The sequence below is a fragment of the Bos grunniens genome, chromosome 7 (genome assembly GCF_055505025.1).
Source record: "Bos grunniens cultivar Pamir isolate PY7600 chromosome 7, Bosgru_T2T1.0, whole genome shotgun sequence".
Classification (NCBI taxonomy): domain Eukaryota; kingdom Metazoa; phylum Chordata; class Mammalia; order Artiodactyla; family Bovidae; genus Bos; species Bos grunniens.
The window spans coordinates 58,420,939-58,448,126 of record NC_141171.1 but is presented as its reverse complement, the minus strand read 5'-3'; the positions used below and the strand labels follow the sequence as shown (position 1 = coordinate 58,448,126).

Here is a 27,188-nt window from a genome sequence, read left to right as displayed (position 1 = left end):
TATATCTATATTCTTTTTTGATCCTTTAAGATATTGAATATAGGTCCCTCTGCTACAAATCCTTATTGTTTATCTATTTCACATATTGTAGTATGCATCTGTTAATGCTATACTCACAATTTATCCCTCCCCTGCCTTCCTTTGGTAACCACAAGTTTATTTTCTATGCCTGTGAGTCCGTTTCTGTTTTGTAAATAAGTTCATTTGTACTACTTTTTAGATTCCACATGTAAGTAATATAATATTTGTCTTTCTCTGTCTGATTTCATTTCGTATGATAAACTGTAGGTCCATCCACATTGCTGCAAATGGCATTATTGCGTTCTTTTTCATGGCTGAGTAATATGCATTGCATGTGTGTATATATATATATATATATATACCACAACTTCTTTATCCATTCATCTGTTGGTGAACACTTAGGTTGCTTCTGTGTCTTGGTTATTATAAATAGTGCCACTAGGAACATTGGGGGTATGTGTATCTGTTTGAATTAGCACTTTTGTCTTCTCTGGGTATATGCCCAGAATTGGCATTGCTGGATCATATGGCAACTCCATTTTTAGTTTTTGAAGGAACCTCCGTACTATTTCCCATGGTGGCTGCACCAATTTACATTCCCACCAACAGTGTAGGAGGGTGCCCTTTTATGAATATATGTGTCATCAATGGTATAATCAACATGATTCCCATTAATTGAGCTCTTATTATGTTCTGATACCATGCTAGTTACTTTATGTATTATTGTATTTAATTGTTACTATAAACTCCAATACTTTGGCCACCTCATACGAAGAGTTGACTCATTGGAAAAGACTCTGATGCTGGGAGGGATTGGAGGCAGGAGGAGAAGGGGACGACAGAGGATGAGATGGCTGGATGGCATCCCTGACTCGATGGACGTGAGTCTGAGTGAACTCCGGGAGTTGGTGATGGACAGGGAGGCCTGGCGTACTGCGATTCATGGGGTCACAAAGAGTCGGACACAACTGAACAACTGAACTGAACCAAACCGAGTATTGGGTTGGCCAAAATTTTGTTTAGGTTTTTCCGTAAGATATTATAGACAAACTCAAATGAACTTTTTGGTCATCTCAATATTATTCATGAATTTGCCATGACAACACTGAAAACCTAATATTCATAAAAATCAGATTTCAACAGTTTATAAATAATTATGCCCAGTTGTTTAGGGTGTGTGTGTGTTTGTGTTTGAACTGAAATGCCACAGCATGCACAACAAGCTGAAAGAAAGGTTAATCGCTAGGGTACCATGGGAACTAAATTGAGAAAAGAATCTAAATTCGCTTTGGTATCATTTAAGAGGGAGAGAATTTACACACCTCCTGTGTCACAGTGAGAAGACTTTGATCAAGGCTTGATGCGAGCCACTGACAGTGAGAATGTGGAGAAATGGGCACTTTCACGTGCTCGGGGGGAAGGCAGTTTGGTAAGAGTGCTTTTGAGGACAATTTGGAAACACCTCTTGAAAAACACATGGTATTTGACCCTATAATTTCACTGCTGGAAAATTTCACCATAGACACATTTGAAAAATTACACCAAGATGTAAGGATACACAGGACATTATATAAAATAAAAAACAATTTGCATGCCCATTAATAGGGAAGCATATGAATAAATTATAGTATATTCATGTTACTGATTATACAGCAACTTTTCAAAAATGAGGCAAATCTATATTCTGATAGGAAATGATTTTCAAAAGATACCGTGATGGGAAGATACATTACATGGATGCTTAGTGTATATACAAGTATATAGTGAAAAAAAAGGCTATACAAACACAACCATAAAAGGAAAAGCAACACTTTACATACATATGCTGGTATATGCATAAAATCTTTTTGAAAATAAGGTAACCAGTTATCTAAGTAGTAAGATTATGCCATTTTATTTTTATATTTAGAAGGCCTAATAAACTCAACAAAAATATTTCTACCTTGATATGCCTGATATATTCTGTCTTCTTGCAACCAGAAGTAAATAAGCCCCAGAAATCTAGTACACAGTATAGTGAATATAGAAAATAGTATTGTATTATAATCAATAAACTTGCTAAGAGATTAGAACTTAGTGATTTCAATCACTGAAAAAGGAGATCATTACATGACATGACAGAAGTGCTGATTATCACAACAGCAACCATATTACAATACATAAATGTGTCAAGCTAACATGCTGTACACTTAATATTGCACAATGTTAGATGTCAAATATTTTTCAATTAAAAAAAGAAAAAATCATTTATGTTATCTTGGCTCATCAGGAAAGGAACTAACACAGACCTGTCAGCTTCTAATCTATACTAATGATCTAGAAGTTTTCGTCAAATACTCAGTGTTCACAAATCACTGATTATTGTATAATTGTCTGCTTTTAGAAAGGATCTTTTATAGAATATTTGGGTTCTTAAAATGGATTCAGACAAGGTCCATACTTTGTCTTTGGTTTATGTGCCTTTGAAACCTGTTTTTATTCTAAAGCTTTCTTATCCAAACTCTTCTATTCTTTTATTCCTAGTAATTTTTTATTGAAGAAATTAAATCATTTTTCCTGAAACAGTAGCAAAGTCTGATTTTTGCTGTTCGCATTTCTGGCATGTCTTTCTCTGTTTCACAGCTCTGTATTTTGCAAAAATTGGTTATTAGATCTTAAGGTTTGCCAGATTCAGGTTTGACTGGGCAGGGTTGCTGGGTGGGGCGAGGCAAGACTACTCCACAGGTGGAGGTGTGTACTTTGATTAGGAGGTATATACTTAATAAGTCTATCTTCTCAAGGTGTTATCAATCACTAATCACCTGAAGGCCTAGATCCAAAGATTCCTTAGAGTTTGTAATATTCGAGTCCTATCATTTCTCCTTTTTATTTTAGCTAGAGTACTTTTATAAAGAGAGGTAGGCTTTCATCAGTTATTTGGTTACTTAAGGTATGGTTCATATAGGAAAGGTAAAACAAATGCTGAGGTCTTTATCACTTTTCAAAATGATTTTTTAGTTTCTTAGCATCCTCCCAAAGCAATCAGTAAGTTTTTTTAAATCATAATGAAATCATGGGTGTGATGTTATCTTATCACTCTTACTGATATCTGTTTTTTGGCCTTTGGAACATAGCCAAGTTGCATCACGTGTTATTTTGAAATAACCCTCATAGGTTTTGATAGCTATAAATCTATCAGAAGACTTTCTGATATGAAAAGGTATTCATGGTGATCTTGTACATTTACTCCTCCAGACTGAATGACAGAAGTGTTTGCTGCAATTGGGTTGTCATTGCTACTAGGTCTTTTCAATGGGCAGAGCTAGGAATAGATATAAATACTTGATATAAGTATGCTATGCTATGCTAAGTCGCTTCAGTCATGTCCGACTCTGTGTGACCCCATAGACGGCAGCCCACCAGGCTCCCCCGTCCCTGGGATTCTCCAGGCAAGAACACTGGAGTGGGTTGCCATTTCCTTCTCCAATGCATGAAAGTGAAAAGTGAAAGTGAAGTCGTTCAGTCGTGTCCGACTCTTAGTGACCCCATGGACTGCAGCCTACCAGGCTCCTCCGTCCATATGTTTATATATATATATATATATATATATATACACACACACACATACACACTTCTCAGGTAGCACAAGTGATAAAAAAAAAAAACCTACCTGCCAATGCAGAAAACCTAAGAGACCTGGGTTCGATCCCTGGGTTGGGAAGGTCCCCCTAGAGGAGGGCATGGCAACCCACTCCAATATGCTTCCCTGGAGAATCCCAGGGACAGAGGAGCCTGGTGGGCTACGTCCATAGGCTCACAAAGAGCTGGACATGACTGAAGAGACTTAGCATGCATGCATGCATAATATATATATGTTTACACAAAAATAATTGAAGGTAAATGTGCCATAAATTTATAGTGACATTTTCCGTTTATATTCAAGACTATAGCAACTCTTAATCTCATCAGTATTATAGCAGTAACTCCCTTCTTCCTTACTGAAAATCCTGATTCTCAAAGATTTTGACATCTCTCAAGGTTTTAACATATTACCCACCATGCTGTTCGCTTTATCCCATAATATATGTAAAACATTTTCAGAATAGCAATATCAACATTACCTTCAACAATACCATTACTGAAAACACTTTAAGCAATTGCTATTCTTTTTTGTCATTACAGCATAATTACACTAAAAATCACTGAAAGTCACTTGAAATAGTACATTTCTGTGTGATTATATGGCAAAACCAGATAGAGGCTTGGGTTCGTTTCAATATGCATTCCATTTGAGGGGATTGTTTTTAAAATTTCGTTTTGTTTTATAGTTATATAAAATATTTATGTATTTTATGAAGTCAAAGTCAAGTCTGCAAAGCCAGGTATATTGAGAAAAAGTCAATATACCTCTCCATTTTAATACCTCCATTCATCTATTAATAACTTCTAAAAATATTTTTTGATTGTGGTAAAATACATATAGCATAAGATTTACCATATTAACCACTTCAAGTGTATAATTCAGTGACATTAAATACATTCACAATGTTGTGTAATCATCACCATGACCTATTTCCAGAACTTTCTCTTCACCCTGAACAAGAATTCTACCCATTAAAATAATACATTGCAATTCTCCCTCTCCTAATCCCTGGTAACCTCTGTTTCTACGTGTATGTATTTGTCTATTTTAGGTACCTCACGTAAGTGAAATTTTGTATCAGGCTTATTTCACTTAGCATAATGTTTTCAAGGTTTATTCATGCAGTATCTATCAGAATTTCATCCCTTTTTAGGCTGAATAATATCCTGCTGTATGCATATACCACAATTTGATTTTCCATTCATCTGTTGACAAACATTTGGGTTGTTTCTACCTTTTGAGGACTGTGGAAAGTGCCGCTATGAATATTGGTGTACAAGTCCTTGTCCCTTTCAAATATTTTAGCATATTCTTAGGATGGGAACCACTAGATTGCATGGTACTTCTATGTTTAGCTTTTTAAGAAGTGAAAGTGATAGTTGCTCAGTGTGCCTGACTCCTTGTGACTCTATGGACCGTAGCCCGCCAGGCTCCTCTGTCCATGGGATTCTCAAGGCAAGAATACTGGAACGGGTACCCAGTCGCTTCTCCAGGGCATCTTCCTGACCCAGGAATTGAACTCCTGTCTCCTGCATTACAGTCAGATTCTTTACCATCTGAGCTAGCAAGGAAGCCCTTTTTAAGGACCTGCCAAACCCCTTTTCACAGTGACTTCAACATTACATTCCCATCAGCAACGCACACTGGTTCTAATTACTTCTTATCTTGCCAACACTTTGTACATTCCAATTTTTAAGTAGTAGCCATTCTAATTAGTGTGAAGTGGTATATCATTGTGGTTTTGATTTGCATCTCCCTAATGCCTAGTGATGTTGAACATCTTTTCATGTGCATATCTTCTTTGTCAAAATATCTATTTTATTCTAACCTTCTGTCCATTTTCCAACTGTTTTCTTTCTTTTTATTACTGAGTTGTAAGAATCCTTTACATATTTTAGATGCAAGTCCCTTATCAGATATATGATTTGCAAATATTTTTCCCACTTTTAACTTTCTTGATGATGTCTTTGAACAACAAAAGTTTTAAATTTTGATGGTGTCCAACTTATCTATATTTTTCTTTTATTAGTTGTGCTTTTGGTGTCATATGTAAAAAACTATTGCCTAGTCCAAGATAACAAAGATCTACTCCAATTTTTTAGAATAATAGTTTTTATGGTTTTAGTTCTTTAGGTCTATTACCTATTTTGAGTTCATTTTTGTTAGTGTGAAGTAGGGGTTCTTTGCATTTGAATATCGCATTGTCCCAGCACCATTTGTTGAAAAGACTGTTTACCCATTGAATTTTCTTGGGTAAAAATTTATCAATTTCATTGATAAATGAAGGGCTTGTTTTTAGACTCTCAACTCAGTTTTATGTTTATCATTATGCGCCTTCTACACTGTCTTGATTACTGCAGCTTTGGATTAAGTTTTGAAATCATGTGGGAGCCCTCCAACTTTGTTCTTTTGAGACTGTTTTAGCTATTCCTTTGAGTTTCTTGAGTTTCAGACCCCTTGAAGTTGTATATGAGTTTTAAGATCAGCTTGCTGTTCCCGCACCCCCCCCGCCCCCCCGCAAAAGAATCTAGCTGAGATTTTGATAGGGATATAGATAGAATCTGTAGGTCACTTTGAGGTCACACCGCTTTTTCCACTTAAAGGTATATTCTAGCCAAAGACCTTAATAGTATATAGAGATACTTCTCATTCCCTTTCTCAGCTGTGTAGTGCCGAATTTTATGGATGTTACTTGTTTATTCAACCTGTTTCCTACTGAAGGACATTCGGGTTGTTTCCAGACTTTTGCTATTACTGATACAATAGTGAAAAACTTTTTGCATCTTGCTTTTTGTATTTTGGCCAGAACCACTTTGGGGTAGATTTCTAGAAGTGGGTTTACTAAGATAAAGCTTATTAAAACAAAGGGTAAAGGAATATGTAATTTTAGACTCTGAATTGCCAAATTTATATCTATAAAGGGTGTATAATTTTTAATTCCCACAAAGAATTTCTGAGAGTACCTATTCCCCACATTCCCTTTCTAGAATATGTTGTCCAGTTTTCCTCTTCAGGAAAATCCAGCAGTAGAGTTAAGAAGATTTGCAATTTATAAAATGCTTTTTCTCTGTCTCATAAGTAGCCTTACAATATTCTCCAAGAAAAAAACACCTTAAATGCCTTCATCAAAAACACATAGATGACCTCATCCACTCTTGTGTATCTTATATGTACAGTATCGGTTCAGTTCAGTCGCTCAGTCGTGTCTGACTCTTTGCGACCCCATGAATCACAGCATGCCAGGCCTCCCTGTCCATGACCAACTCCCAGAGTCTACCCAAACCCATGTGCATCGAGTCAGTGATGCCATCCAGCCATCTCATCCTCTGTTGTCCCCTTCTCCTCCTGCCCCAAATCCCTCCTAGCAACAGGGTCTTTTCCAATGAGTCCACTCTTTGCATGAGGTGGCCAAAGTATTGGAATTTCAGCCTCAGCATCATTCCTTCCAATGGACACCTAGGACTGATCCTTTAGGATGGACTGGTTGGATCTCCTTGCAGTCCAAGGGACTCTCAAGAGTCTTCTCCAACACCACAATTCAAAAGCATCAATTCTTCGGTGCTCAGCTTTCTTCACAGTCCAACTCTCACATCCATACATGACCACTGGAAAAATCATAGCCTTGACTAGATGGACCTTTGTTGGCAAAGTAATATCTCTGCTTTTGAATATGCTATGTAGGTTGGTCATAACTTTCCTTCCAAGGAGTAAGCGTCTTTTAATTTCATGGCTGCAATCACCATCTGCAGTGATTTGGGAGCCCCAAAACATAAAGTCTGACACTGTTTTCATTGTTTCCCCATCTATTTCCCATGAAGTGATGGAACCAGATGCCATGATCTTAGTCTTCCGAATGTTGAGCTTTAAGCCAACTTTCTCACTCTCCTCTTTCACTTTCATCAAGAGGGTCTTTAGTTCCTCTTCACTTTCTGCCATAAGGGTGGTGTCATCTGCATATCTGAGGTTATTGATATTTCTCCTGGCAATCTTGATTCCAGCTTGTGCTTCTTCCAGCCCAGCATTTCTCATGATGTACTCTGCATATAAGTTAAATAAGTAGGGTGACAATATACAGCCTTAACGGACTCCTTTTCCTATTTGGAACCAGTCTGTTGTTCCATGTCCAGTTCTAACTGTTGCTTCCTGACCTGCATATAGGTTTATCAAGAGGAGGTTTGTGACATTGTACAGGAAACAGAGACCAGGACCATCCCCATGGAACAGAAATGCAAAAAAGCAAAATGGCTGTCTGAGGAGGCCTTACAAATAGCTGTGAAAAGAAGAGAAGCGAAAAGCAAAGGAGAAAAGGAGATATAAGCATCTGAATGCAGAGTTCCAAAAAATAGCAAGGAAAGATAAGAAAGCCTTTCTCAGTGATCAATGCAAAGAAATAGAGGAAAACAACAGAATGGGAAAGACTAGAGATCTCTTCAAGAAAATTAGAGATACCAAGGGAACATTTCATGCAAAAATGGGCTCAAGAAAGGACAGAAACGGTACAGACCTAACAAAAGCAGAAGATATTAAGAAGAGGTGGCAAGAATACACAGAACTGTACAAAAAAGATCTTCATGACCCAGATAATCATGATGGTGTGATCACTCACCTAGAGCCAGACATCCTGGAATGGGAAGTCAAGTGGGCCTTAGAAAGCATCACTATGAACAAAGCTAGTGGAGGTGATGGAATTCCAGTTGAGCTATTTCAAATCCTGAAAGATGATGCTGTGAAAGTACTGCACTCAATATGCCAGCAAGTTTGGGAAACTCAGCAGTGGCCACAGGACTGGAAAAGGTCAGTTTTCATTCCAATCCCAAAGAAAGGCAATGCCAAAGAATGCTCAAACTACTGCACAATTGCACTCATCTCACATGCTAGTAAAGTAATGCTCAAAATTCTCCAAGCCAGGCTTCAGCAATACATGAACTTCCAGATGTTCAAGCTTATTTTAGAAATGGCAGAGGAACCAGAGATCAACTTGCCAACAGCTGCTGGATCATCGAAAAAGCAAGAGAGTTCCAGGAAAACATCTATTTCTGCTTTATTGACTATGTACAGTATATCCAGGCTCAAAATGCACATATCTAGGGACTTCCTTGGAGAAGGCAATGGCAACCCACTCCAGTACTCTTGCCTGGCAAATCCCATGGACAGAGGAGCCTGGTAGGCTGCAGTCCATGGGGTCGCTAGGAGTAGGACAGACTTCACTTTCACTTTCAATTTTCACCTTCATGCATTGGAGAAGGAAATGGAACCCACTCCAGTATTCTTGCCTGGAGAATTCCAGGGACAGAGGAGCCTGGTGGGCTGCCATTTATGGGGTCTCATAGAGTCGGACACGACTGAAGCGACTTAGCAGCAGCAGCAGCAGGGACTTCCTGGTGGTCCAGTGGTTAAGACTCTGCCTCCCAATGCAGGGTGCATGTATTCAATCCCTATTGGGGAACTATGGTTCCATATGCTGCAGGGTATGGCCAAAAATTAGAAAAAAATAACATATATCTAAAATTCATAAACATGGAAAATTTAGAATTTACATAGATCTTTTTGGAAGTGCATAGAATAAATGTGAAGACTACCATGTAATAGTTATGATAAATGTTCATTAAAACTTCTTTTTTCACCAGAGGAAACTTTTATGTACATCTCAGGAGACATAGCTTTACTCCCCGGTGGCTCAGATGGTAAAGAATCCACCTGCAATGCGGGAGACCTGGGTTCAATCCCTGGGTTGGGAAGATCCCCTGGAGGAGGGCATAGCAACCAACTCCAATATTATTGCCTAGAGAATCCCCATGGACAGAGGAGCCTGGCGGGCTATAGTCCATAGGGTTGCAAAGAGTCAGACACGACTGAGTGACTAAGCACAGCATAGCACAGGAGACATAAAGACTCAGATTTCATTTATCCTCTACTTTAGTCTTTTCTAACCTCTTCTCACCAAATATAAATAAGATGTTAGTCCTCTTTGTACTTTCAGAGCACCCAGTCATTTCTCTGTTATAGAACACTCCAGAAACCTAGCTAAAGATGCTTTGTATTGTATTGTAACCATTGTTTTTTTGTTGTTGTTGTTTTTTGACCCGAGTTCCTCATTTGAACACTTTGAGGAATTTATGCTTCCTCATTCTATCCATCAGCAACCTCAGCATCCAAATAGCTTGGTACATGATGAACAGCTGTTTATTTAATGACCATTTTACACCTAATTATTATATGTTTATTATACAAGGTGCTGAGGCTAAAAGAGTAAATCAAGGATCCTGGTTTCCTTCTTCTTAAATCTAATCATCTACACAACAAATATTTGCACAAGTATCTAGTTATAAAACATGATAAGGGCTATGAAGGAAAAGTGTAGGATATTGTGCTAGAAACTAACAGAAGGACCTGACTTTGATTGCAGGGCCTCATAAAAACCTCAGAGATAGTAATACACATACTTACTTGCCTGATTCAAACCATAAACTATAGCCTCCGAGAAAATGAACCAAAATCCATAATTTACACAATGACAGAGATTGTGGATGAATTTTAAACACCACACCTAAGACACTGCAGATATTTTCCTGACATTGTGATATAGTAGCTGATTTTCCTCCAGCTCTGCCCTCTCTCTGGACAGAGCTTTAAATGCTATTCTGTGATCCATCAGCTTATCTGGACAGGCTCTGGAGATGTTATTTATGAAGTTTCTCTGGGGAAAATATGACTATTATTATCTTCTACATAATCTCCTGAGATAGTACCTCAGAGATTACTCTAGCCAGTAAACAAGCAAAGGGGAAAAACAACATCTCACTGCCCCTGCCATGTAAAAGGAAAAGCCAAGACCCATGCTCAGATGATAATGAGGAACCATTAAATTATATTCTTACCCATAGAATTTTTCAGGGGTCTGGAGAAAATATATCAGAAGTTACCACTTTTTGTGCTTCGGGAGAATTGTAGACTGCCTGCAGACAGACACTCTAAGTGGGATGAATTCAGGTCACTGATGGGTCACCAATTACCACCTGTGATTCAAAAAGTGGCTGGACAGGCCCTGACAGGGCTGAGAGGGTTCCAGGATATGCTGAGTCATGTATTTTGATTGATTTCTCCAGTGGATGAAGTGGAGAGAGAAAAGGTTCATCCGGCACCTGCTATTGTCTATTCCTTTGCCTCTTTGGCCAGAATAGCAATTTATGTCCTTACTGACCTAGCTGTCCCTGTCTCAAAATTCCAGGGCCAGGAGAGGACAACCCAGCCCTGCTACGAAATACAGAATCCTTACTTTGTCCTCCATGCCCTTCCCGTTTTTAATGCGTCCCATTTCCCTTCACCTGACTAGTGTTTACAGTCAAACTAGACCAACATTCAGAAATGTTTTGATCTCATGAGGCTTTCCATCCATCTCCAGTTCTGATATCCAGCATTTGGAACTCTATCAGGGAAGCAGGAGCAGGCATATTGTTTTTTTTTTCCTTCTTCTTTTTTTAATGTCAAATTGGAATATATCAAGTTACAAATGGTGATTTGGTTTCACTAACACATTATAACTCATCATGTTAAAAGACTCTTGAAAATTTTTTTAATTGATTTTGTAGTTCGTGCAATTTGTTAAACTTCAATTCTAGAGTTTTGAAAGTAATGATATATGTATAAGTAACATTAAAATAAAATATAGGTTAACACTGTCTTAAAGAATTTGGGAGTGGGATTTAGAATCTAGACTTGGCATGACTTTCAGGTTTTGTAGTTTGGCAAGGAATCAAACCTCTCATCTTCAATTTACTCATCTTTATAAGAGGACAAATACTATTTTTAATGTATAGGAACTAGTATTTGAAAATACATGAAATCATACATGTAATATTTCAGCATAACACCTCAAAAATAAACTCTCAAAAATATGAACTGTCTTCAGTTCAGTTGCTCAGTTGTGTCTGACTCTTTGTGACCCCATGGACTGCAGCACGCCAGGCTTCCCTATCTATCACCAACTCCTGGAGCTTTCTCAAACTCATGTCCATGGAGTCAGTGATGCCATCCATTTATCTCATTCTCTATTGTCCCCTTCTCCTCCTGCTTTCAATCTTTCCTAGCATCAGGGTCTTTTCCAACAAGTCAGTTCTTCTCATCAGGTGGCCAAAGTATTGCAGTTTCAGCTTCAGCATCAGTTCTTCCAGTGAATATTCAGTTGATTTCCTTTAGGATTGACTGGTTTAATCTCCTTGCAGTCCAAGGGACTCTCAAGAGTCTTCTCCAACACTACAGTTCAAAAGCATCAATTCTTCAGTGCTCAGCTTTCTTTATAGTCCAACTCTCACATTCATACATGACTACTGGAAAAACCATAGCTTTGACTAGACAGACCTTTGTTGACAAAGTTATGTCTCTGCTTTTTAATGTGCTGTCTAGGTTGTATGAAAAGTATAAAAAGCAAAAAGATATGAACTGTCTTAGGTTTCATGTATGTATGATTTCCTCAAGTTTCCTCCAAGAGTCTATTTATTGAGTCTACCTCCTCAAAATACATTTTTCAATTCATTAAATTCTGTCATAGTGAGGATACCTTTCCCAACTAAACTTAAACACACCTATATGTTTTAAAACAGCAGCAAAAAAACAACAAATATCCATTAAGCGAACTCTAAGGAGAAAAACAAACAGTGCTGATTGGATTCACTGTACATTTATAACCACAAGTCTGAAATAGATATTTAGAAAGTCCTAATTCTCTATTAGGAGAAGGAAATGGCAACCCACTCCAGTGTTCTTGCCTGGAGAATCCCATGGACGAAGAAGCCTGGTACGCTGCAGTCCATGGGGTCGCACAGAGTCGGACACGACTGAAGTGACTTAGCAGCAGCAGCAGCAATTCTCTATTAATTTCACACTTTCAGTCACTTAGCAGCTTTTCTCCTCAAATCCTATCTTGGGCCCATTCTTCATTCTCAGTTGATAACTCATATGTCACAGAGGCAGTGGCATGAGAAATAATTCATCTGTCCAACAACAAACCCACCACATTAGAAATACCTAGTTACATACTGCTTTTCACTGTTCTTGTGCGAGGAAAGAAGAGCCCTGGTTTCTCCCTAAGGCCAGTGCACTTACCTGTTCCCTGAACCACATCTATCTCTTTACCTTCCACAGCTCGCTTTGGCTATCTTCCCCTTTCTATCCTACGTTACCAGGTCCTTTCTCTAGATTGGCTCATATTCTGCATTTAAACTTGTTTATGCACATTAAAAAAAACATAATATACATAATAAAAGAAATGTTGATATATAAAAATAAACATAAATAGATATTTTAAAATGTGTACTGGTGTCTAGTGATATATACAAAGGGATAATAGAACATGACCAACCAGGGTTTACTGTAATAGGACATGAACAACTAAAGTTTATTTTGATAGGACATGACCTACTAGGGTTTATTTTAGGATCAAGGTTATTTTAAGATTTGAAGATTAATTAATTTACTTTGCCACATGATAGAAATGATCTTGATAAAACAAAAACACATTTGACAAAATTTAATACTCATTCATGATAAAAAAAAAAAACATAGCAAATTAGGACTGGAAGCAAACTTTATAGTGATAATGAAAGAAAGAAAGTGAAGTGTGACCTCATGGACTATACAGTCCATGGAATTCCCTAGACCAGAATACTGGAATGGGTACCCTTTCCCTTCTCCAGGAGATCTTCCCAACCCAGGGATCGAACCCAGGTCTCCCACATTGCAGGTGGATTCTTCACCACTGAGCCACAAGGGAAGCCCATTGTGATAATGGATATCTACAAATCCATGGTTATCATATGAAATCTTGAAATCCTGAAAACCTTCCCTGTGAAATCAGGACAAACACATAAGGATGTACACTATACTCTGCATTTTTCTCAATACAAATGCAATGGGCAAGAAAGTAAAAGGTAAGAAGGTTGGAAAGGAAGAACTAAAACTGTCATTGTTAGTTAATGACATAATTATAAACTTTGAAGATCCAAAAGAATCAATAGGCCTACTGGTAGAATGAATAAGAGAATTTAACAAGGTCACTGGACACAAAGTCAATATTGAAAGTCAATTGTATTTTGGTAAACAAGCAACAAACAACTAGAAAATTTAATTTTGATAATTACTGTTTGTAGTCATGTAAAAAACATTAAATCCCTGAAGTAGGAAATAGCAATCCGCTCTAGTATTCTTGCCTGGAAGATTCCATGGATAACGGAGCCTGGCTGGCTGCAATCCCTGGAGTCACCGAGTCGGACATGACCGAGTGACTGAGCACGCACACAAAACACATCAAATACCTAGAAATAAATTTAAAGACAAGTATGCTAGAACTCTACACTAAAAATTGAAACTAAAAATAGAAATTAAGGGTTATCTTAATTATAGATATATGTCTGTGTGTATTTGATAAACTGGAAGGTTTAATAGTTTAAATATATGTTCATTCTCCCTGAACTAATCCACAAATTCAATGTAACCCAATATAAATACCAGCAGCTTTAAAATACAAATTGAAAAGCCAACATAGAATTGGAAAGAGCCAACCATAATCAAGTTAATCAAGAATAAGAATTATGTTACTGAATTCTTTTACCAGTCTGAAGCTATAGTACTTAGAGTGGTGTGAAAAATATGTCAAGGTACACAAACAGATCAATAAAACAAAGCCTAGAAACCCACACATATGTGATGACTTGACTAATAACAAATGTGTCACTATGATGCAGGAAGGAAAGTGAAAAAGCTTCAATAAATGATGTAGGGTTAATTAGATAACCACATGGGAAAAAATGAATCTTGATCCTGGGTTACAGATCTAAGTATAAAAGCTAAAACAACAAAGCTTCTAGGAAACGAGATATTTTCACATTGGTATGGGCAAAGATTTCCTAAATATGATACAGAAAGCACTGCCTATAAAGGAAAAGACTGATAAATCATACCATATTTAAATTCAAGTTTTAATGTTTATTTACAAAAACATCATTATGGAATGAAAAGATAAGTCACAGATTGGGCAAATAATTTACATCCTCAATAAGACTTACTTACAGAATATGTCCAACCCTGGTGGCTCAGCGATAAAAGAATTGCCTGCATCACAGGAGACATGGGTGGATCCCAGAGTTGGGAAGATGCCCTGGAGCAGGAAATGGCAACCCACTCCAGTATTCTTGTCTGGGAAATTCCATGTACAGAGGAGTTTGGTGGGCTACAGTTCTGGGGTCTCAAAGAGCTGGACACGACTTAGCACCTAAACTGCCAACCACAGAATATATAAATAACTTCTATAGATCAATGAGAAAAAGAGGCAAAAAACCATAGAAAGATGGAGAAAAAACTCAAGCACTTAAAAAAATGGGGTTCCCAATGGCCAGTAAGCATATAAAAATGTGCCCAAACTCTAGGTCACTAGGAAAATTCAATCTAAAACCAACTTGAATTCTTACATCTTGCTGATGTGAATATAAATTGGTACTTCTTTGGAAATCTGCCAGGTAAACATACATAAATCTTAGGATCCAGTGATTTGATTTCTAGGTTTATGCCCCCCAATATGAGTACTTTTGTTTACCAAAAGATACAAACAAGCATGCTAATAGCAGAACTATTTGTAAAAGTTTCAAACTGGAAACAACCCAAACATCCATCAACAATAAAATAGATAAACACTACTATATACTATATATAAAATAGATAAACAGCAAGGACCTACTGTATAACATAGGGAACTATACTCAATAATTTGTAATAACACATATACACAGGAATCACTGTGATGTACACCTGAAATTAACACACTGAATCAACTACACTTCAATTTTTAAACATTGTTTTGCATAATAAAAAAATTTTTAAGATGTACAGATAAATCATGGTATATTCACACAATGGACTATAATAGAGAAGTGACAACATACTTGCTACTTGTGACAACATGGGTTAATCTCAAAACACAACAAAACCAATTTGTACTCCACCCTCCAAAAAGAAAATTACACAGTGCCATGTTCTCATCAAGTTACTCCCTTCAGTCTTTTGTCTAAACTTTTGACGTTGGCTCTTATCAAGGTCACACTATGCATATCTTCCCAAGTCAGTGGGCAATTGTTTCCTCATTCCTGACTTCTCTGCAGCACTTGAAATGGTTTATACACCTTCTTTTCTGAAGTACTTAGTGTCCTTGACTCTGGATTGCCACAGTCTGCTGATTTATTCCTCACTTGTTGGCTAGGTTTTTGGCAATTGCTTCTTTTCTAGTTCCCTGAGTCTTTCTCCTCTATCAGAACTATTAAATGATCTAGGTCTTGAATCCTCAGCCCTTTTCTTCTATCTAATTACTCTCCAGTGGTGCTTTCTTCAAATCCCTGGTGTAAGTAGCACCTATAAGCCAATGATTCCCATGTTAGTATTTTGTGGGACTTTTCCTTGGAGTCTGGATTTCTTTTCTGAGCTTCAGACTCATCATCTATTCAACAGCTCTATCTGGGTACCTAAGACGCAGCTCAAAACTAACACAGGGAAGAGAGAGTTCTTTATTTTGACAATGAACCTGTTCCTCCTCAGATCTCCCTCTTCAGTGAATGACATTATTATTTATCAAGTGCTCAGGCAGACAGTCTAGGAGTCATTATTTATTTCACTCTTTCTTCTTGCCAAGGGGTAGGCACGTTTTCTGAGCAAGGCCAGTTGGATTCCCTCCCAGGATTCTGAACCTTGAGTAGGTGACGCAAGGTTAGAAAATTGGCTACAGCTGACTCATCCCAGCTGAGACAGCCTGTCCGTTAGTTCCTGCCATCTAGAGTCCCAGAGCTGCCTCTGTCCCTCACCCTCCTGAGACCTACTTCTTCAAGCTTTACTTCTGATAACTATGTAAGCTACCCCATATCCTTCCAATGAATCTCTCTTGAACTTAGATTTTCTAATATCTCCGTGTGTTGATTGTAACTAAGGACTCCTTTTTAATACTGAGGAGTAAATGAATGAGTGAATGTTTGCATTATAAAGACCTAGTTTCTCGGCCATTAGTCAGCCAACAACTATATGGAACAATTATTATGTGTTGGCCACACAATAACACTGTTTTTTGCTAAGTTCATCTTCAGGAACTACTCCATTCTTCCACACCTACCCGAGTTCATCAGGGCCAAATCTAAGGAAAATTTCTTCCTATGACAACACTGGATAATTCAGGATTATCTCCCCTTTACAGGGCCCTTAATTTAATCATCTCTCTTCCTAACTTAACAAAGCTGACAGTGGTTAAAGTAATTAGGAGACATTTTAGTCAGTTATATCGTATTGCAATAGGAAAAGAGTCCAGTGTGAACTGAACTCAACTTTGATTTGTTTAAGAGGGAACAGGGAGGATCGTGAGCTGGGGCTCAAAAGAGTCAGAAAGGTGAAAACCTACAAAAACTGGGAAGGTGGAGTTGGTCCATGTGAAACGCATCTGGTTTGTTAAATGATGCTACGTAGGGAAGTTGGGCTCCTCCCTTCCCGCAGAGGCTCAGAGAAGGAGCGCTAGCTTGAGGGGTTGGTGGGGGAACAAAGAGTAAGTTTTCACGGCATACTTGAGTTTTCTCAGCAAAGCATTTTAGGGGGCTGGGGTCATTCTAGGATGAGGCTTTGAGCTGTTAGAAACAATGCCAGTGTTTAGTTGAAGTTTTTAGAGGGCAAGGTTGAGGCCTAGCTGAGAAAAGGGCTTAGAGGAGCCTGGCTAGAGAGCTAGATCAGGAGAGAACCATCACCACCAGGTGGGCCCAGTGTAATCACAAGCATCCTTAGAAGATGGAAGAGGAAGGCGGAAAGTCAGAGGGTTGAAGATGGAAACAGCGGCCATGAACCAAGGCTCACAGGAAGCTTCAGGACGCTGGAAAAGTAAGGAAAACAAATTTTCTGATAGGGCCTCCAGAAGGAGGCCGACAGCTTGGATTTTAGCTCAGTTAAGACTGAGTTTGCACTTCTAACCTCCAAAATTGTAAGATAATACATTTGTGTGTTTTTTAATTTATATTCTTTTACATTTATATTTTTGTATTTATGAAATATAAAAATTTATATTCTTTTAATGAGGGAAAATTCATTTATAGTGAATGCACAAATATTAAGTGTAAAATATAATGAACTTTGACAAATATATATTCTCATATGAGCAACACCACAGTAAAGATAATAGAACCTCTCAATCACTCACTTTTCTACTACTTCTAGTTAATCTAGTAATCTAGTTAATACTACCTTCTAGTTAATCTCTACATTCCATAGGTAATTGTTGTTCTGATTAGTTTTGTCTGTTTGTGAACTTTCAGTGCAAATAACTGTGCAGGGCAAAAGAAAAATAATGTTTCATTATACTATGAAAATAGCTTTAACCTCAAATTCTTCGATTCATGTTGTTTTAAACCACTAAGTTTGTGGTAATTTGGTGTTGTTTTTGTGTGGTAATTTGTTAAAGCATAACTCACTGACTCGATGGACGTGAGTCTGAGTGAACTCCGGGAGTTGGTGATGGACAGGGAGGCCTGGCGTGCTGCGATTCATGGGGTCTCAAAGAGTCGGACACGACTGAGCAACTGAACTGAAATATAACTATAGTTATAAAGATAACTATTACAATTACTTCTGAGAGATGACATATGGGTATTTATTATTTTCATTAGAACTTTCTGTATTTTATACCAAAACATTTATTTTATAGTCAAAGAAACTGAGTTAAGTTTTTAGAACAAAAGACTTTGTAATGCCCAAGCCAGCTCATGTTCAGGCACATTTGTCCACCTGAGAAATTTTAGAATCATTTCTGGCCATGGGGGAAGGGAGTCATTTCATTTCTGGGAGGGGCCTCAGAGTTGTTTGTTTAAAGCTGTTGTTAAACATTTACTGTGTCTGAGATGCTTTATATACATGTTCTTACTCATAAGTAGTACCTTCTGCTATGGAGATTGCTGTCATTCCCGATTATAGATGAAGAAACCAAGCAAAACACAAAATGTAAATTGCTTCATTTACATAGTTAGCAAGTGGTGAGACGGATTCAAACTCCGGTCCCTCTGACCTCAGGGCCAACAAAGAACCTGGAACAGGCACGACAATATGGGGCTGTTAGTGAGTGCGGGAGAGGTGGCAGAGGCGTGATGGGAAAAGAGCGAGGAAACACAGGAGGCAGAAGCCTAGTCCCGCTGCTAATTCACTTTGGCCGTTCATTCATTTGCTGATGCAACAGAGATTTATTCAGCCCTTCCTGTGAGGTGGCCACCATTACTGTAAGGAGCAGGAGAGTGAACAGTGGACAGACCTGCCTTATGGAGTTTGTATTCTTGTGGGGTGTGGAGAATGAGCGACAAAATCAATCGAATTTCCTTACATATTTTGTAAGAGTCTCCCAAGATGTCTGTAGGGGACGGGAGAGTTCAGCAGGAAGAGCAGGGGCTTTGAAGTCCGGATTCCTGGGTTTGAGTCCTGGCTGTGAGACTCTGGGGAATGGCTTAACCTCTCTCAGCCTCCGTTTCTCTGGGTGTAAAATGGGAAAAATAATATTTATCCACATAGGTTGCTGGGATGAATACATAACATCATATCTGTAAAACCCAAAGTAATAGGAGCTATTATGTTGATGCCAGGACTCTGAAGGCCACTCTGCGTTCTCAGGGTCTCTGATCTGTGACGGGTGCCAGGGCTCTGAGTCACACAGGATGGAGTCTGGTTCCAGGGAACCCATTCATGAGGCTGTGTTGAGCCATCTCCCAGGGCTCCCTTTTCGCACTCCCAGGACAAATGGTCCTTTTCACTTAATACAGACAATCTCCTCTCCTCATTTCCTGAAACCACATGCGGACCCTTGGGAGTTCACAGGAACAGGAGAGCCAGGCTAGGAGAGCAGAGGGAGCAGCTGTGTGCAGCTGCAGGCTTAATTCCAATTAACAAAAGCCACCTGGGGATCTGCTGTGCTGGGCAGGTCTGGGGCGATTGGTTCTCGGGTATGGGTTGCCAAGGCTTTGTTAGAGGCCCCTGGGGAGGGGCTCAAGGGAAGAAGGTATTTGCTTTTCTTGGATACCAGCCCTGAATGGCAGCCTTCACTTTCTAACATAACCTTTATCTGATGACCGTGTTCTGGGTGGGGCCAACTCTTTGGAGGCTGGGGAGGTTGGATTTTAATTCATCAGGTTCTTCCACTCTTAACACTGCTGCTCCCGGATTAGTGACCTTCCTCCCCTGAAACCCATATGTGCACGCAGACCGCCCATGCACTTCTCACAGTTGATATATTCATTGCCTCCTGATTAATAGCAGCCTCTCATAGTTATTGGTAATGTGTGGGTGAGCAAGTCTCTCTGCTTGTGCTCACCACTGCATCTCCACAGTATGGATTTGTGTTACAATGAGGGTCCCCGGAGTGAGCAAATACAAGATGCCCATTTAAAAACTTACTCATTATCTGAATTTCTATTTTAGTTAAAAATGTCCTGTGTGATACTTGGGACATATACCAAAAGGTACTGGTTATTTATCAGAAATTCAAATCTAATTGTGCATCCTGGATTGTGTCTGGCAACCCTAATTATGAATTGTGGTGCTCAGGAAATCTATACATGAAAGAAGGAATGAATGGGACCCATGCATCATCAAATACAGACATTTTACTGGAAGTACACACTGTTAGGAGTGGTCATTTCAAGGTGATAGGATTATTGGAGAGTTTTCATTTTTCACTGTGTTCTTCTGTTTTTCAAGTTGCCATGAGCGGAAACATTTTCAAAGGTAATATGTGTATATGTTTATATTAGTATATTCATAAGCCAACTTCTTAACATTAGTGTAAAGCCTCCTTGTGTTTTCTTTCATCCCGAAAACCAGAATTTTCTGAACATCCCCAGAGGACAAGGACATTTTGAGCATCCATGAGAAGATTATTATAAGTAGTATTGACAGGCCTACAGAGCATATCAGCAAAACAGACTACATAAATGGGTACAGAGGAGTTTTTTAAAGAAAATATTGCTGTAATTTTATCATATGATGCTTCTTAAGAAAACCAGCTCCTGAAGTTCTGGGGATGTAAAGCTCAGTCTAGTTAAACCAGGACATAAAAATCTTGATTAAATTGTATATAACACACTGGAGATATTTTTTTCTTTGATTCACAAAATAAATGTGGAAAAAACAAAAGCATAAGCTTTTATAGGGAATGAGTTGGCATGTGAGTGCCACCATACAGACAACCTGCCCTGATGCTGTGGGGCCAAGTACCCTTCAAAGTTGTCTTTTGGGGTCCACGCTGGCTGTTGGTGATGGGCACGTTCAGAATGCTATAACTTAATGGAGCAAGGAAAGTAAGAACTACCATTTGTAACATACTATGTTCTGGGCAGTGGGCATAGCTCTTGACCACACTTCATTCACAGAAACAACCAAATTGCACACATTAACCCATTCTAACAATGGGACTTAAGAATTTTGAAGTAAGTTACTCATAACCACACCTCCTGAAATATTACAAGGTACTTAAGAGTTGTGCAAAGAGGCACTTATATTCACTATGCTATACTGATTAAGGTATTTATTAGAAGGAATAAAGATGCTTTCTGAAGACTTATCTCAAGGTTTGAAGGACAAAAGGGCCGCTCTCTGTTTAGGAATGCCCCTCCCAGTTTCCAGTACTGAATGTGGCACTAGAATCATGGGATAAGGAGTCTCTCCTCTCTTCTATCAGTGTTAGTGGTGCCCCAGGTTCTAACGCAGGATTCAGTGTCAGGGTGAGAAGAAGGGCAGAGTAGAATATATGTCCTGTTATCACATTCACGGAGAAGAGAATGTCGTCTAGAATGACACCAAGTAAGCAAAGCAAAATCTATAACCTTTGGCCAGCTTCAAGTCTTATAACACTCATGTTATTTAAAAAGAGGGGAACTGAGTGAAATCAACTTGGCCTACTCGGCAATGAGAGACAAGCATGAGAGAGTAAAATGCTAAGTGTGTCCTTATGAAGGGTTCCTGCTCTTAAAAGAAGAAAATTAGCTGCTTGAACTTTTGAAAAAGGACAGTGTGACTCTGAACAAAGGGAGGCTCATCATTGTGAAGAGAGAGGAAAAAGGCAATTTGATGATTGTTAAGGATGGGAAAGAAAGAGCTGCATCCATTGAACTCTTTACATGGCAGCATTGTGAATAGGCCAGTCTAAATTACTGATTAAATACACTGAAGCTGTATTTAAATTAACTTCCCTATGTCTGAGAAGTGCATAAACCCTAATAGACCTATTTCCAAGTCACATACAACCATCTTCTTTTCAACTGCAGCACAGAGGCTTTCAGCAAATTGTGTATGAAGTGAGCTGTATTAATCAAAGATGGAGACAGGCTTTTATGCACTGATTCCTCCGGAGAATCTCCCTAAACGCACAGTGACATTTTAATGATTTTTCCATTAGTATTCTCTAACTAAAAAGGGGGGGGAGTTTTTTTTTCCTTCACTAGTAAGTAAGAACTGCTTGGTATGCATATTTAAATAACAGTCATACTGAAGAACTGGCTCTTAATATAATGGATGCATTAAAATATAGAGGAAAATGAGCCAGCCACATAAAGACCTTGAAGTAATAGATAATGCAAGCCTCTCTGCCATTTTCTAAGCCTTGGATTATGATAATGGCTTTAAGAGCAGATCAGTCATGTAATGTCTAGCTACTGACATAAATTAGCTCCAGTTGTGTTAAAGCTGGTTTGAGGAGAAAGGCAGCACCTATCTTTTTCCAACTCATGGGTGCGTATATGGCTGCTTAAGAAGTAGGCTGCAAGGAAATCAGGTTGCTTGCCCATCACTTTAAGGAGAAGGCGCTTTGTACAAGTCCTAACAATCAACTTCATGTCCACCAGCGATGCCATACTTCACACTCAGAGTCCCTGCCCCACAATTATGGGGAAAAAGATGTAATGAGTGAGAAAACATCTGAACTCATTCCTTGTCAGCCTATTAAATGACAGTGCTTTCAACAGCAGTCCCCAATCTGTTTGGCACCAGGGACCAGTTTGGGGTTGCTTAGTCACTTCTGACTCTTTGTGGCCCTATGGACCGTAGCCCACCAGGCTCCTCTGTTCATGGGATTCTCCAGGCAAGAATACTGGAGTGGGTTGCCATGCCCTCTTCCAGGGGAATCCTCCTGACCCAAGGATCGAACCCAGGTTATCTGCCAGCAAAGAAGCCCAGGAACTGGTTTAGTAGAAGACAATTTTTCCACAGATGGGGGTGGGGGGAAATGGTTTGGGGAAGATTCAAGCATAGTTTGGTTCATGCTCCTATGAGAATCTAATGCCGCTGCTGATCTGTCAGGGGGAGGAGCTCCCAGTAATGTGCGCAATGGGGAGTGGCTATAAATACAGGTGAAGCTCACTCACCTCCTGCTGTGTGGCCCTGTTCCTAACCAGGGGTTGGGGACCCCTGCTTTAAAAGAATACTGACCTCAAGGACAAGGGGATATACAGCAACTGAACAGTATTTATAACAATTTTGTTTCTTTAGAAAAGAGAAACCAAGGTGAATGAAAGTCCCACGAAGATCCTAATGAGGGTTTTGCAAATGCACATGTAGAAATCAGGGTGTGTTTATGTAACAGGGTTGGGGTGAAGGCAGGACTGTCCCATTAAATGTCCAGGAAAACCACTCACCACAAATTAACCAGGAAAGGGTGCTCCAGTCCCTGCATGATCTGGAGCTCCTTGAAGACATTCCTCACTTCGTTGCGCTCCACGCACTTCTGTTTGTTCATGTACTTCATCGCATACATCTTCTTGGTATCATTCTTCTGTACGATGCAGACCTAATGGTGCCAGCCGGAGTGAGAACGTGGTTAGGGAGGTGATGGATTGTGGGCATGAGACAGCGCAAGACTGGTGAGCATCGCTTGGAGGCCCTGTCATGTGCAAATTCTCTGATGTTAAAGTTGCCACCTAGCTCTGATTTCTTTTTCCTTCCCCTGTACCAAGTCAATTTCTAAATCTCTCCTTTCTCGAACAAGTTTGCTTGTTTTTGCTTTGGGGGATTTTTAAGACAACATATTGGGCGAAAATAACTTCCTCCATGTCAGGAATCTTCAAATAACAAATGACATTTTTATTCAGATTTTAATGAGTGAAATGGACATGGCTCAATGTTAAGATGAACAATATTGTGCAAAGAACTTCTTTTAGCAACCACAAGTGATATAACCAAAAAGGGCTTGAAGCACTGGGGAAAACACAATGATGTCCATGTTTATAAAATTCTTTAAGAGGTTCATATAATGCCAGATAAAGTCGACAGAAGGTGTTCTAAAATGCAAGTTCAATATGAAATATGAGATATTGTTATGTTTGTCTCCACAAAGAAACTAATCGGGATTTGAATCTGGAAGTTTCTTATAAAAAATTAGACTGAATGTATATGTTTTATGGTAGGTTTTTTATTTATTTATTTTTTTACAGTAGGTCTTTAAAAAAGAAAAAAATATGGTACAACTGGGGAAAACAGAAATCAGCTTCTATCCTTCATGGAAAGATTTAATTCTTACACTGACAAGATAACTGTTACTGAAGATACTGGTACAATTTGAAAATGATTATGAAACCTTACTCTTCCTGTTACCATAGAGAAAGTGTGAAACTCCAGGGAGTAAACTGATTTGTCTTTGAGATAATTCTGAAAGCATACATGTTTGTTATGTAGCTGCCTGTCACATACTTTGTTCAAAGTGTGGTAATACTTTTATAAAAACTCATTATAAAAACACCTCATATTTATTGTAGTCCCAGTAACTCATCTGAACATTCTTGGGCTCTCTGAGCTACATACTCTGCTAGTGGTTAATCATTTTGGTTCTTACCTTCCCGAAACTGCCTTTTCCAATGGCTCGCAAAATTTCAAAGTGGTCAAAGTTGACTGTAAAACAAAAAGAACATCGTGAGTAATTCAGTTGCTCTTTAGTAACTAATGAGTAATATATAAAGATTGAACTAAACTTAAGTACCTTATGTAAACAACATTCTAGACTACTTTAACATGACCATTCATTCATCTGTAGACATTTCTTGAACACTTAATCACAGGGCTTTGTACTAGGGGCTATAGAAATAATAGAGTAGAAATTGAGTCTCTACTTTTCGGAGACTGTGGTCCAGTGAGGGCTCCATAGTGAGACTCTGATGGATTAAATAGTCACTAAATGAATGGACAATTAAAACTCTCACTGAATGTTAAGAAGGACAGATGCCGTGGGGATCTAACTGTGTATAACGGGTTTCACGTAGGTGGCCAAAGACCTGGTCCTCTGTGCATACATTGCCACTAAGGGTCTGCACTTTAAAAATCTTCTCCTTGTCTGTTTCTCATTACAACCACTCTTTCATGTGTCAAAATGATTTCAATTTTCCCAAGTAGGAAGCTATTACCCATGTAAGTTTATAGAATGAGTTGATCCCCAAGGCATAAATATCTAACAGAGGAGGATAAATATGAGCATTAAAGTCTATTTTATAAAATTCATTTGAAGTTGAGAAGATCTTTTGCATCCGCCATTTAAATATTCCACCCTGAGGGAATTCCTGGCAGTCCAGTGCTTAGGATTCATTGCTTCCACTGCAGGGGACTCGGGTTTGATCCCTGATTACAGAATTAAGATCCCACATGCCACATGACGTGGACCCCCCGCAAAAAAAAAAATCCCATTTCCACCCCTTAGCTTTAAATGGAGTATAATCTATAAAAATATTAAATCACTATGTTGTATACTTGAAACTAAAACATTTTAAAGCAACTATATGTCAATTAAAAAAAAAAATTTCCTTCCAGGACTCAGAAGCAATAAATATTTAGTTTATGATAGCATGGTCTCTTGGTTCAGTGCTCAAGAAATGCTTGGTGAAGAGAACAAAGCATAGATTCTTCCAGAAAGGTGACAAGCTTTGGTTATGTGCCTTGATGACCTTGAGAAAATGTCCACTATCTTTCCTGGTTTTTGAAATAAGGATTTAGATAAGTTAAATTTCAAATGAGGGCTTTTAAGAATTAAATCAGAAAAAATTGCAAAATACTAAAAGGTTCTATTCTTCTCTTTAAAAGACATGATTTATTGATTTCAAAATTAATCAGATTAGCTCCTTTTGAAGGAAAGACAGATGAGTAACGGAACCACTCATCTTCCAAGCTTTCTCAAGGTTGAAATATTTTTATAATGTGACTTCATAATCATTACTTAACACAAAACTCACTTTATTTCAGCCAAAAAAAGAGCCATTTAATCATGTGAGACAGCATGTCTATCATAAATAATTCTGGATTTAACCTGAAAAAAATGGTATAACTCTGATAAATGACAAACTATTTTTTAATATTTTATTGAATTATAGTCAATAGAGTTAGGCACGACTGAGCGACTTTACTTTCACTTTTCACTTTCATGCATTGGAGAAGGAAATGGCAACCCACTCCAGTATTCTTGCCTGGAGAATCCCAGGGACGGTGGAGTCTGGCGGGCTGCCGTCTGTGGGGTCACACAGAATCAGACATGACTGAAGCGACTTAGCAGCAGCAGCAGCAAAGTGTCATGTTAATTTCTCCTATACAGCAGTATGATTCAGTTGTGCATCTCTCTATATTTTTCATATTTTTTCTATTATGGTTTATCACATAATACTGAATGTAGTATCCTGTACTGCAGTAGGACCTTGTTGTTTATCCATTTTATATAAAATAGCTTGTATCTGCTAATCCCAAACTCCCAATTCATCCCTCCCACTCCTACTCTTCCCTCTTGGCAACCACAAGTCTGTTCTCTCTGTCTGAATCTGTTTCTCTTTCATAAATATGTTCATTTATATCACTTTTTAAAGATTCTACATAAAAGTGATATCATATGATCGTCTTTGTCTGACTTCACTTAGTCTGATATATAGTCCATCCATGTTTCTGCAGATGGCATCATTTCATTCTTTTTTAAACCTGAGTAATACTCCATCGTATAAGTATACCACATCTTCTTTATCCAGTCCTCTGTCAGTGGACATTTAGATTGTTTCCATGTCTTGACTATTGTAAATAGTGCTGCTATGAACATAAGGTTGCCTATATCTTTTAGAACTATAGTTTTGTCCGGATAAATGCCCAGGCATGGGATTGCTGGATCATATGGCAAATCTGTATTTTGAGGAACCGTTGTACTGTTTTCCATAGAGGCTGCACCAATTTATATTGCCACCAGTAGTGTAAGAGAGTTCCTTTTTTCGCCACACCCTCTCTAGCATTTGTTGTTTATAGCTGTTCAGTCACCAACTTGTGTCCAGTTCTCTGCTACTCCGTGAACCACAGCATGCCAGGCTTCCCTGTTTTTCACTATTTCCCTGAGTTTGCTCAAATTCATGTCCATTGAGTCAGTGATGCCATCCAAACATCTTATAGTCCATCGCCCTCTTCTCCTCTTGCCCTCAGTCTTTCCCAGCATTAGAGTCTTTTCCAGTGAATTAGCCCTTCACATAAATAAACTTTTTAATAATGGCCATTCTGG

The 27,188-nt window shown here is 38.6% G+C and overlaps 2 protein-coding genes across 5 annotated transcripts in view; one reads left to right on the top strand and one right to left on the bottom strand.

The window, feature by feature from the left end:
• Positions 1–27,188, bottom strand: part of STK32A (serine/threonine kinase 32A) — a 137,553-nt gene that overhangs the window by 73,500 nt on the left and 36,865 nt on the right. Inside the window, exons 3-4 of the mRNA XM_086412236.1 lie at positions 24,513–24,568; positions 23,320–23,471 (exon numbers count right to left, since the gene is read on the bottom strand). Of these exons, the coding sequence (XP_086268362.1) occupies positions 23,320–23,471; positions 24,513–24,568 (208 nt within the window). The remainder of the gene's footprint in view (positions 1–23,319; positions 23,472–24,512; positions 24,569–27,188) is intronic.
• Positions 13,217–27,188, top strand: part of PPP2R2B (protein phosphatase 2 regulatory subunit Bbeta) — a 713,296-nt gene continuing 699,324 nt past the window's right edge. For 3 of the 4 annotated variants that reach the window (XM_086412213.1, XM_086412212.1, XM_086412210.1), the window contains exon 1: positions 13,217–17,536. Coding sequence is in view for 1 of the 4 variants with exons in the window: in XM_086412223.1 (XP_086268349.1) it covers positions 17,482–17,536 (55 nt within the window). In the remaining 3 variants the exon portion in view is untranslated. The remainder of the gene's footprint in view (positions 17,537–27,188) is intronic. The other variant, XM_086412223.1, reaches the window with a different exon arrangement.